At 44.4% G+C, this 12,634-nt stretch overlaps 1 protein-coding gene across 3 annotated transcripts in view; it reads right to left on the bottom strand.

Moving 5' to 3' along the window:
• Positions 1-12,634, bottom strand: part of LOC139341998 (AT-rich interactive domain-containing protein 1B-like) — a 167,764-nt gene that overhangs the window by 39,002 nt on the left and 116,128 nt on the right. For all 3 annotated transcript variants that reach the window (XM_070978811.1, XM_070978812.1, XM_070978813.1), the window contains exon 6: positions 536-622. In XM_070978811.1, the coding sequence (XP_070834912.1) occupies positions 536-622 (87 nt within the window). The remainder of the gene's footprint in view (positions 1-535; positions 623-12,634) is intronic.

The following is a 12,634-nucleotide window of genomic DNA, read 5'->3' as shown; positions in this document are numbered from 1 at the left end:
AAGTGGGCGGTACAGTGTACTTGCTGAAGTAACTCAGTTTGGAACAGCAGAAGAAAAGAGAACAAAGTCCAAAGCACTGAGCCAAGTTATCCATACTGTTTTAAATTTCTGAGCTACTGTTCCCTCAGAAAACCCCTCATTCCAGCTTTGTTGTTGATATTCTCAAAACCTTTCTATCAGACCATTTCTGTTTTTTCTTTTCCATGGTCTCGACTCAACATGCAGCCCTCACTGGTGTGGAATGTTAAAAAAAAACAAGCCTGACTTTCTGAGCGCGCTGCCTCTTTTAATCTCAGTGTGATGTGCAATCTGGATTGTTTTATGGAAACTATTTATGCTGGGCACACACACAGACAACAGTGTATACATTGGGTTTTCTGAGGACATGTGTGCTAGCCACCAAGTTTCACTACAACACAAAAGATGCCAAAAGCACACACATAATTCCCCTTCACAAACATTAACCTCCGTATACTCCTTTCATGATTCTCCTGCCAGACAAATAGTGCTGGCTAACACACATACACACACACACCTCTCTCCTGGGCCATAGGCGAGCGGGTGATTGGCGGGTGGGCTCCATCTGGTCCATTCCCAGAGTTCTGTGGGGCCATAGTGGAACCTGCAGAACAACATGAAGTCAGGACATTCAGACATCCACTTGACTTGCCGCATTTCAGAATTACAATAGTTCAAGCTGGTCTTTGTAACAACAGTTTTCATATTAAAAGAAAATGTTTTGTATGAATTGAAATTCCTCCTTTGCACGACAGTGAGTTCAATAGAAATAGATTTATATTTGTTTCCCATCTGCTTAATTGAAAACTGAAGTAAACTGCAGTTACTGTTGTAACAATAAAGCACTGAAGGACCACTTTTGTCTTTCTTTCAATGGCACAGAAGTCACCCGGTTCAAAAAGTTTTCTGCCATTTCACTGCTGAAAGAAAAACAATGAGTAGTCAGTATTAAGCTGAAGGTTGTATTTTGATTGAGGCTGCCCTGGATTTGCTTCGTTAATGTCAAGGGATGGGTTTAAATTCAGCCTTTTCAGACACAGCAAGAGCCGAGCACAATCACTATACATGAAGTTGTTTGTGGTTCACTATTAGCTAAACGACAAATGCACTTCCAGAGGACATATGAAGTCATTGGACCCCGTGCCACTATCTTGTGTAAGCATTAAAAGCAGAGCGATCCCCTATAGAAAACCAGAGCCATTTGAGGTTCATTGATTAGGTGGTTGTGCAGGTCTTGGGCTGCGCCTGTTCCATTGAAATCCAATAGTGAGTTGAGAGTCTGATTAGGACAATGGCAGACAGAGACTATGGTGGATTGATTTGGCCTAGAGGAAGGAGAGAGATGGCAAATTAACCTTTTATCTTTTGATTCAGACCTGAGACAATGAGGAGAAGGAAGGGCAATGGGAAAAGTGCTTTTGTTTGTCAAACTGCACTGGTTGCACTTCACTGACGATTGTACAATTATGGTATATGATTTGACTTGCCTCTTTCGAAGTGGGATTATGTTCCAGAAGTAAACATTTACTCAGGGTGAAACATTATGAGGTACAGGAGTTCTGTATTAACACAATTTTGCTGCTACGGTGTTCTTAAAACTCACAGTGAATATAAATGCCTGATTACAAAGGAAACACTTCACATTATTCAATCACACAGTAGAAAGTGTGCTGTTTCCAGAAGTGTGTGTGTGTGTGTGTGTGTGTGTGTGTGTGTGTGTGTGTGTGTGTGTGTGTGTGTGTGTGTGTGTGTGTGTGTGTGTCTGACGTGCCTGTCCATGGTACACAGCAGTAATACATGACTGGAGGTGGCACACTCTCCACATAAACAAACCCAATTAAGTCAACATAATTGCTTTGCATAAAACTGCATGAACAACATTTCCATACACCCAGACACCTACAAACACACACGCCAAGACACACGCACAACCGCATGCATGCACACACAGATGTAAAAGTAATTGGACAAACAAGTGCAAATAAACAGTGAAACATGCGTAAGAGCACAAAGGTACTTAGGATATGTGCTGAAATATACATAGACACCCACGCGTGCACACACACACGCTCACACACACATACAGACCCCCTGCCTCACACGTGAACAGATCCAGCAGCGTTGCTTCAAAAGGGAATATTTGATTAGTTACTAGTCACCATGTGGTTGGAGTCAAGCGGAAATGTCAGTGTGCGAACGTTAAGGAAACTATTAACACCAGCTACGAGCGTCTGTGTGCGGATGAGCCGGTTGTGACAGAACTCCTTTACTTAAGTAAAAGTAGCATTTCCAAAAAATGTAGAAATACCCCACTGCAAATAACAAAAGTAGAGCTACACAAGCAGTTGAAGTTGAAGCAGTTACATACACTACTGGTATGTACCTGTCTATGCAACTAAAACGCTTCCTCCAATCAGCATGCGCACTCTCCTGTACGTCCTTGCTTCTGCATCAGTGTGTATATGAACACTTCGATGTACTCTTTATGTAGTTTCTGTCTAAATGTCTGACTGGAGGAGCCTAAAGCCTCTTGTAGAGGGTCATGGCCACTTGTTGCCAGAGGGACAGATTTAGCTGCGGCACGGGATTGGGATGGGTGGATCAGTAGTTAGGATGAAGTGCGCTAGCAGGAGATCACTGAACCCTTAAACTCTGGAAGTCGACCCCACAATAAAGGCTCGCCTTTGTGCGTGTGTGTGTTTGTGTGTGTGCAGGGATGCATGCCAGGCACCAGCTATGCTGTCAGACTCTGTTTGTTTGGATGGCAGCATGGTGGTGGCAGCAGCTTGAACTCTATGTGTGTGTGAAGGTACAAATAGGGAACAGTGCCCTCCACGCTCCGCTACTCCTTCCACATACCCATGTAAACTGTCACCGGAGATGAGATTAATGCAAAGACGAGTGTGCGTTTGTGCGTGTGTGAGAGAGAGAGACGGACAAAGAGAGAGACTTAAAGAACAACAAGACACAGAGACCCTTTTTGAGAAAGAGGAAACTGAGAAGCAGATGAGAGAGAAGTGGTAGTATAGCTGAGTCTGACAAGGCCTCACCCCTCCTCCTCCTCTCCTTCTCTGCAGCGAATGCGTGAAGCTCGAAACGCTTCGTAATTATTTCACTACCAATTACTGTCCAAACAAAGTCTCCTCTCACATTTTCTCACTTCCTCCCTTGCTTCCCACTCTCCTCTCCTCTCCTCTCCTCTCCTTTCCTCACTATCGTTTTTAACAAGGTGCCATTAAATAATTACGTCCAAATAAAACAAACAGGCTCCACAGTGAGTCCTGGCACGTTTAATCCGTACCATTAATAATTCATACGCTGAATCTTTGACGTGCAGTTCATCTCCATGTGCTGCTGAGAGGGGGGGGCTAAATGTCAGCAGGAGCTGACTGTGTATCTTTGCCTGTCCACAGAAAAAAGGCCGTGTTTGCTAGCTATGAATGAAAATGTAAAACAAATAAATGGGGAGGAAATGCTTCCACCAACAGGGGCATCTCCCTCTGACTGATGCCACTGAGTATGTGCGACTTAATATTTGTGCTGATCCATTTGTGAGCTTGTCTGGCTGTAACTATGTACAACATGTAACTTTCTGTATAACTTTCTGAGTGCCAGTATTCTCGCTGTCATCATTCTTGTACCTTTGTGCCAGTTTTTCTGCTTTTTAGTCTTTAACTGCATATGTTTTCATGTGTTTGTGCTTCAGTGTGTCTCTGTTGCTGTAAGTGCTTTATAACACAATTAGCACATGGCGATGGTAGGGCATGGTAATATCTTGCTGTCATCCAGCCTGCATCTTTATCCGTTGTCTTCAATTAACACCTCCACAAGTGCCTAGCTGAGCACACACGCGTAAACATACACAGATATACAAAAATGAAAATGAGTGCATAATAAACTCCCTGCCAATCGAATCCGTCCATATTCAGTTTTCATGGGAACAGTGGCTAAGTGTTATTTTTAATTACTTTTAATTAACATATACTTCCTGACTGGATGTTTTTATTCTGACAGAATCGATTCAGTATAATCTGCGACTTGTGGTGGCTGCGCTTTACACACGACTCACTCATGAGAGCACACCTGTGCAAATGTTTATCCTTAACACTGACCTCTCAGAGAACACTGGGCTTTACAGATGAACCGATCTGATGTTTTGATGTTGTTAATGGGAGTTTTAGAAAGACGGGACCTGCTGCGTGGAGACCAGGACCAAAAAGGAAGCCATCTCGAACGAGGATGCTCTGCTGGAAAACCACTGAAGAGTCAAATAACTGTAATTTCCTCTTTGTAAAAAGGCACTTAGCGAGCACAGCCATTTTCTTCTCTTTCCTCATGATACAAGGCAACCGGGCCAAAAGTAATGGGAGTTCATTGCGTTTTTGGAGATAATGCTCCTCACTAAAAACCCAATACACATTTTAAATTTCTCCTCCGCAAGGACTGTCGAGGCAACCCTGAGTCTCCTTTGAAGACAGGGAGTGTGGTCTTTGAAGCTTTTTTTCATCTGGGTTTCAAACGCAAATGCTGGGGAAGTTCAAAGCCGAGGGAGAGTACTTGTGACCATATTTCTGTTTTGTTTCAGGGCCCTGGTAATATCAAGCTTAGAAGCAACTGTGTGCGTGTGTGTGTGTGTGTGTGTGTGTGTGTGTGTGTGTGTGTGTGTGTGTGTGTGTGTGTGTGTGTGTGTGTAATGAAAAGTCAGCCTGAGTCAATGAAAAGACTTATTAATTGCAGATGGAAGGAAGGTGCGGATGTACAACAGCAGACATGAAGGTACATGCTGGCAAGGGTGCGCAGACATACCATGTATACATCAAGATGCTGCGATGCCTCTGCACGCACACACACATTCACCCACACACACAAATGCTCCCTAACTGCTTCTCACAAATACAGACCCCCTGGAGCAGCGGGGGCCATTTTTGCTAAAGTGAGGTAACAGCGGTGAGCACTAATAGACCAGTCTAGAATACAGAGAGAAAGGGCTGCTTCAGCACCATCTCTTAATTCAACCCTTAGGCTGTAAATGCGCACACACCTGCACCACCCAACAAACAAACACACACACACACACTCACACATGCACACGGCAAGGTAATATCCCCTACTTGCCGTGTCTTTAGGGGAAAGAGGCAGATAAACAGCGGGCTCCAATAATGGTGGTTTAGATCTCAATGGGTGCGAGTCAATGCCTCTCCAAGCCGGGGGCTAATGCCAGTTAACTCTCCCTGTAGGGGACGAGCGCAGGCCTGCAGTGGCTCGCAAAACAAGCGCTCTCCCAAGATCCTCATTACTTCCAATGCTGAGTAGAAACTGTAAGTAAAGCAAAACTGCAGCTTAAGCTAAAAAACAGCGAGCGGGATGTGGGGGGAGAGAGAGAGCGATAGAGCGAGAGAAAGCAAGAAAATAGGTGTTGGGGAGGGAAAATAATTGCACACTGTTAGGGTTTGGTGAGGGCTTTCCAGTCGGACGGAGTTAGAATGGGATTTCTCTTAAACGGCTAACGCAGCAAGCCAGCGCCATTTTTTATTTTATTTTTTTCCCTATTTTGGCCGACGGTGTGCTTTGTGAATATGATGTCTGCGGGGAGGGCGTTTTGCCGTTTCACTTCGAACGTGAGCAGCCATCAGAAGGAGGAGAGACAGAGGCATGTGGGAGCGGGGGATAGACGGGAAGACGTGGGTAGTGGGGGTTGATGTGTGGATGGGGATGGAGGTGGAAACAAAAAGGAGGACAGAAGTGGAGAAAGAGAGCTGGAGGAGAGATATGGAGAAACAAGAGGGAGGAACAGAGGCAGAAATGTGGATGGAAAATTCAGCCTTGTTCCTCGGTGGGAGGCCTGTACCGCAGCAACGCTCTGAGCGAAGAAAGCAGCAGAGACAAACAGAGATGGGGAGGAAAGGGTGGGGACGAGGGAACGTGAGACACAAGAGGGAACATAAGAGAAAGCGAGCACGATAAAAATAATGAGAGAAAGAGAGAGGGACAGGGACAGCCAGAGGCAGTGTTCCCACCACGCAGCCTCTCAGGGAGTGGTGTGACTAGAAAACTTGCCCGGCTCCACACACTCCACACTGTAAAACACACTCGCATAAAAACTACCCCCCTCACACCCCCGCGAACGGCTTTCTTGTAATAACTTGCACCATGAACAGAGGAAAAAAACTGAAGTTTTGGTTAAGCGTCCCTCCAGCGTGTTTTGTGGTCTGATATTTTACAGCTTCTAAATGAGTTTTTTCTCTTTCGTCTGGGAAGTCGTGCGCTGACATTGCTCTTCAGAATGGCCACTTTTATGCATGCAATCCTGATCTGAGGTCATCACTCCAGTTCCTTCCAGGCATCCGCTTTTGACCTTTGACCTCAGCGTGGAAAATGACCAGCACCACTGCAAAATTGTTCTTTCTATTTGTGGTTCTCATTATCATAATTACAGATAGAAACATATTTTCTGAAATGTTAAACTGAAAGCAAACCACAGGCTATGCTGGGGGACGATGTAAAGGACAAGAGCGGATGTAAAGCGGGTTGGAGGAGATTCATCGGGACGGACCCTTAAGCTAACTAACTGGACAGGCCTGGCCTTCTCACCCTCTCTATCTCCCACCCTCTATCTATCCCTCCTTCCCCTCGTCCTCCTCCACTCGCCCTGACCTCTCTGTCCTTTCTAGGCCCTGGAAGCACTTGAAGCGGAGTACAGATACACAGCTTAAACTCTGCTGAGCACTCGCCCGCGAGCTCCAATCACCCCTTTAAAAGAAAATAAAATCTTGGAGGGGTGAGGAGGGGTGAGGAGGGGTGGAAGAGTGAGGAGAGGAGAGAGGCAGAGGAGGGGGAGAGGGTAGGCAGGCACTATTAACTGGACCTCGAAGGAGAAGAGAGAAAAACAGAGGAGGGAGAGACGAGCATTTCGTGATTTTCTGCAGCAGACAGTGTGAGCTGGGCCGTGGAGGAGTGTGGATGTGCTCTGTGTCAATTAGTAGCTGCGCAATGTGGAAAAGTATTGCAGTTTGACCCTCAAAGCGAGGCAGATGTGCAAACGCAAATGTGTAAACACAGGCACGCACGGAGAGAGATGAAAATACCACTGAACAGGGACCAGTTCTGAAAACGGGCAGAAACACAGACAGTTCCAGTCTAGCTCAGTTTGTCTCATTCCAGCCTTCCAGTCTAAAGACAAATCACCATGGTGACAGGGACACAAGGTTACTACTTATTTTCTAAGTGGTTAAAAAGATTAGTCATCTTGACAAAACAGAGCTTTATTAGAGAAAATTGTTTGTGAAAACACTGCTCTTTAAATGAACAGCTACAGTCTTTGCTAGCTATGAATGACAAAATATCCACCCAGTTCCTCTGTGCAATAATCTACATGTATATTATCAGCATGTACACAACATGTACAGAAGAGTGACACATGAAAAGAGCAGAGAAAGATCTCAACCTAATGAAGTTCTAGGTGATTATGGAGCAACAGCCTTCTTCCTGGAGTGCTACTTTCAGATCACAAAAGAGTCACAGGAGCAGTACGTTCTCTTGCAGTATACTTAGTTGATATTTCTTGTGGGATTTTACCTCGCACAGCAGCAGACGTGCGCATCGCTCCGCCTTATCAGCTCCATCCTATCAGCCACAGTGATCCGAGCCGGTGACAGCTGAGTTTATGCGCTCTGTTTGTGTGAAGTTTGATTTGATACGTATCAGGTTCCGTCTGGTAATGGATATGTCATTTACTCATTTTTGGGGACAGCTATACCAAGGCTGACAGGAAGTGACGCCATACTGACAAGCTGTCAACCTGCCGACAACCTGTCAAATCAGCCCGTGTACGCACTCCAAACTGCAGCAAACACCATGTTATCTCCATCTGGAAACATCCGGCAAAGGCAGCATTTTTAAAAAGCCCTACACAAATCAGCATATTTGATGGAGTCTAAGGCTGTTGTAACTAACTTAGAGGCCGAAGGCTGAACTTTTTCAGGACCTTGTGGTCTGCACTTTGACTGGATGACTTCACCTCCCTCTCCAAGAGCTCGTAGTAATGGAAGCTCAAATGCCGGCGGTCCCATTCAGCCCCTCATCCATCCGGATGAGAGACGAATGTCTGCTTGCCTCGTCCCTTAAGTCTCATGGAAGGAGAAAAATATTCTGAGGACGCTCTGAATTGCTTTAGAGACACTGGGAGGAAGGAGGTGTGTGTGTGAGACTCTGTTTGTGTGTGTGTGTGTGTGTGAGTGTGTGAGTGTGTGCATACAAGGTGGAGGAAGAGGAGGGGGAGGTTGGCGGTTGAGCAATGTGATTTCTGCTCGACTGTCACAAATCTAGCGCAACAGGAAAATCAATTTGGCCCTGTGTGTGCCTTTTTGGCTCCGGGAGAGAATCCAAATAGCAAGGCGAGGCCCGGATAATGTTACAGTGTATTGGATTTGCTTCATGGGGAGACAGAGAGAGAGACAGAAAGGGAGAGAGAGAGGGAGGGAGAGGAGGGAGACAGAAGAGGAGAAGCGAGCAGACGCAGGAATCACAGGCGTGCCGTGGAGCTCCGACAAGATAGATTTGTGCAAGTGTACGGGTGTATGATAGGCTGGCAATCTGTCAGTCTCCCCCTCTCTCACTCTCCCTCTGTCTGGCTCTCTCTCACTCACACACACACACAAACACACACACACATATATATATATGGAGACACCACTGTCACTCGTCCAAGCATATATAGGTGATTTATATGTGTGACCATATATGTTTCACATGAAACCTGCTGTTATGCACTGTATGCTTTGCGTGCCTTCTGTGTTATTTTTTGATGTGTGTACGTGTGTGTGCGCGTGTGTGAATGTGTGTTTGACAGCCAGGTGAAAGGATGACATGATGAAATTGCTCTCCTCTGACCGCTGTCAAGGGTAACGTGTGTCCCGTGAGTGCTCAGCCATGTGACATGTCGCATCACTCCGCCAAGTGAAGCTGACCGCTGACAGACGAGCACAAACACACATACACACACACAAACACACACACATGCATATATAAATTTAGTGGCTTTATCAAAGCTTGGAATGACAATCCGTTGCTTGCAGTCGTATCTTAATGCCCCTTTACATAAACCATTTCTTGCATAATCAACTATGGCAGACATTCAGGCAAACATATGCAGGTAAGCGCGCACACACTCACACACTTTGCGATCACAAATTCTAGTTTTTGTTTTAATTTAAGGGAAGAATTCATATGAAGACTAACAGCTGTGATGGACTTAAATAGGAGAAAAAATACCTAAAAAAACAACCTAAAACATCAATATAGACAACAGATTTTGAGCAGAATCAATTATAGAAGAGTCTGCAGGTCCAATCTCTCCACTGACAGAAGGCTTAATGAACCACAAGTCATGTCGTGTTTTGACTTCTTCTTGACTGGTCCTCAAACTAAGACAGATAAAAAACAGATTTTTTTCCCCCCATAATAATGAATTACCTTATTAATGTTTGTCTTCATTATTCTTTATTTTGTTTATTTTGAGGACACTCTTTCCACACGAGTAGTTTGAATAATGAATGATGTTATTTTATAGCCGCAGAGTGCTGAAGACGCAAACCTCAGAAAAGGACACACACACACGCATAGTGTTGCTTGCTAGCTCTCTTGTTCCCCCCTCTCCTCACTGACTTGTACCAAACTGAAACGACAACATTAACCAAAGTGTCCTAACTTGTGATGAAGTGTTAGAAAGCGGGGCGTTAGTAATCAGATGTGTGCTAACCACATTAGTTCTCCTGTGTCTCTCTTAGGCTGGCTGCTCCTTGATCTAATTCAAACTGATTGTAGTACAGCCGCTAAAACATGCCAGATGTTACTCACTGCTCCACGCTTTATCACCATTTATTTGGCACGGGGAATATCTTAAAATATTTTCTTATTAATCACGTCCCAGCGATCGGTTTCGCTTCTCGTCTTTGCCGCCTCATTCTGGATTCTCGTCATGATTCTTGGCACGAGAGCCTGGAAAAACCACTGTCCCAGTTTTTCATTAGCGTCAATCACCCTGGTAAGCGGCTGCGGGGAGGGGGGGGGGGGGGAGGAGGAGGAGGAGGAGGAGGAGGTGGCGTCCGGATCTCACTCAAGACATTTTGCCCCGCCTCGTCAGAGTGACTGACAGGTCTGACACATGCCGATGCTCTGGTCCGCCACGCACTCGGGCAGAGAGGTGGTGGGATGACTGGGAGGCCGGGCAGGAACAGAATGCACATGTGAGGATGCACGCACACACACATACACACACCTGTCTGAGGCAAATCAAATCCACACTCATTTATAATGCTCAGTGTTTATCTAAATGGTTATGCGCTCTGCTCTGGCCTCAGGAGACAGACAGACATACCGTGCATTGTCTGATAATCCTGTTGGTGTCTTGTTTGGCCTGCCATATCTGAGATAAGGCTACAAATCAGATGGGAGGCCCTCCACTAGCAGTCAGTCTCAATTCATTAACACCGAGAGTGGAGAGGAAATATTGCCTGGACATAAATGTTGGAAATACCTGTGCTATCCACAGGTAGTAGGCAGATGGACTTTATTAAAATTCCACTGCAACGTAGGGAAGTGTTTCTACAACACTGTGATCAAAGACTTAACAAATCCCTCCTATGCAAGGACAAAAACCGTGTGAAGAAAATGAATGAGACATATTCCATGAAGTGCTCTGCAGTAAGCTGTAATATTCTTCTGCGGTCTGAATTAGGATTTCAAATGGAGCAGACATATCAAAGTCTAGACATGCTGGATTGATATTATTTGGTCATCTGCTGCAGCGTGCACTCAGCATCATCCTCTGTCCAAAGTGGCAGAATGAAAATTGATCTGGATGGATTATACGGTGAGGTGGAGATGAGAAAAAAAGAGGTGCTATTAAACCAGGATGTGGCCACATTGACACCTTGTTTCCGCACAGCTCTGTGTGTGTATGTCAAGCGGAAGTCCATTCATTGCTATGGGAACTGTGATCTTCTGACACGTGTATCTATTTTTTTCGGCCCAGAATTTGTCTCAAGAAAGCTGAAAAATGTGACCTTTTGCAGCGGATTTTGACAGAGCGTATGCACTGTGTGCCACAGGAAGCTCACATAAGCACGAATTAGCTAAAAGGCTGTTTCATTCAATTCATGTTGATACTCAAATTGTGTAATTGAATTAGAAACAAGCTACTTCACCTACCTCAACACACTGTGATTATTTTTCTAAAAAAAATAAATATTGCAGTTATATAAAAGTGGGAGAATTGATCATCACATTTTCGCTAATGTCAGAATACTCCAATATATGATAGTAATAATTATTGCATGATTTCATTTATTCGCCTGAGCGAACACAGTAGTAATATATTTTTTCCATCCTTGAGTAAATTGGAGCATTCATTAATACCATATATTGTAATACAATACTGTATTGCTGTGTCAAAGTGTCAAAACCTCTCTAAATAACTGATTGATGAATGTAATGTAGCTCTATTCATACATTTCTTCACAGTGAAGAGTTTGACAGCACATAGCATGCTAGCTGTAGCATACAGAGTGCACGCTTAGTGGTTCATTCATCTTTCCACAAAATATTTCACAAAACTGGCCATACACCTGACAAGCAAGTGTTGAATACAAGGAGGAATTATGAACACAAAACAAAACTGTGTGGAAACGAGGCGTTGTGCCATGTCTCATCTGGACTGCTCTAAAAGATAAAAAAGATCAGAGCCTGCTCACCTAACACTCAAGCAAAGTCTCAGTGGTTAGATTTACATGGACGACAATATTACAGGTAATAATATTCAGTTAAAACACTAATTAAGGCAAATATAAACAGGTTCCCTCCTGTAAGCCTGTTCTTCCTGGTCTAGTGATTCATTTGCCTGTGTGGTTACAGACTGCTATGACGCAAAAGCTTTATCCCTACAATCTACTCTTGCAATGCAAAACACGCTACATTCAAATGTTGTTGTTTGTGGAAACATGTATACCTATTGCGCATAAGGGTCAGTTTTCTACATGACCTTTTTAAAACCCTCTTTAAATGCACATATTTAAAAACAAATGTAATCAGGCCTAGGTCTTTAAATAGCAAAATAAATGGAAAGGTCAAGCAGAAATGTGGGTGTGATAACTGTGCAAGTTTACTAATGGCACAGCTTTAAAGAAGCTGACAGTATTATTTTCAAAGAGCACATTAAGACTGAGGCACATGGGAGTGGAAATGCAAACTTCTGGCCACGCCCCAATCAGTGATGTCACAGCAGCTATTTTTCATCTACTGTAAGAAAAGACAATACTCCTCACCTGACATCAGTGATGGGGTTGTGCATTGGATTGTTTTCTCATTTGCTTTCCAACAGCAGCCTCTTGTTTGGTGGCACAAACCAATTTCCCTTTAAGCTGTGAGGCAATTTTGCAAATTTCTCTGGGAATGTAACATGGTGGTACACGATGTAAAATGCAGTGTAGTGTCTGGTTCCGATGGCAGTCTTGTCAGCGACAGTCTTGTGCGCTTGCGGTGATTAAACTAATAAAGTTATCATGCTCCGCGTTGCACCTTTCATTAAGATAAAAATCTGACTATGACGATGCATGTGCAC

This window comes from Chaetodon trifascialis, chromosome 14 (assembly GCF_039877785.1).
Source record: "Chaetodon trifascialis isolate fChaTrf1 chromosome 14, fChaTrf1.hap1, whole genome shotgun sequence".
Taxonomy (NCBI): domain Eukaryota; kingdom Metazoa; phylum Chordata; class Actinopteri; order Chaetodontiformes; family Chaetodontidae; genus Chaetodon; species Chaetodon trifascialis.
The sequence above is the reverse complement of the archived record's forward strand: the minus strand, read 5'-3'. Positions and strand labels throughout refer to the sequence as shown.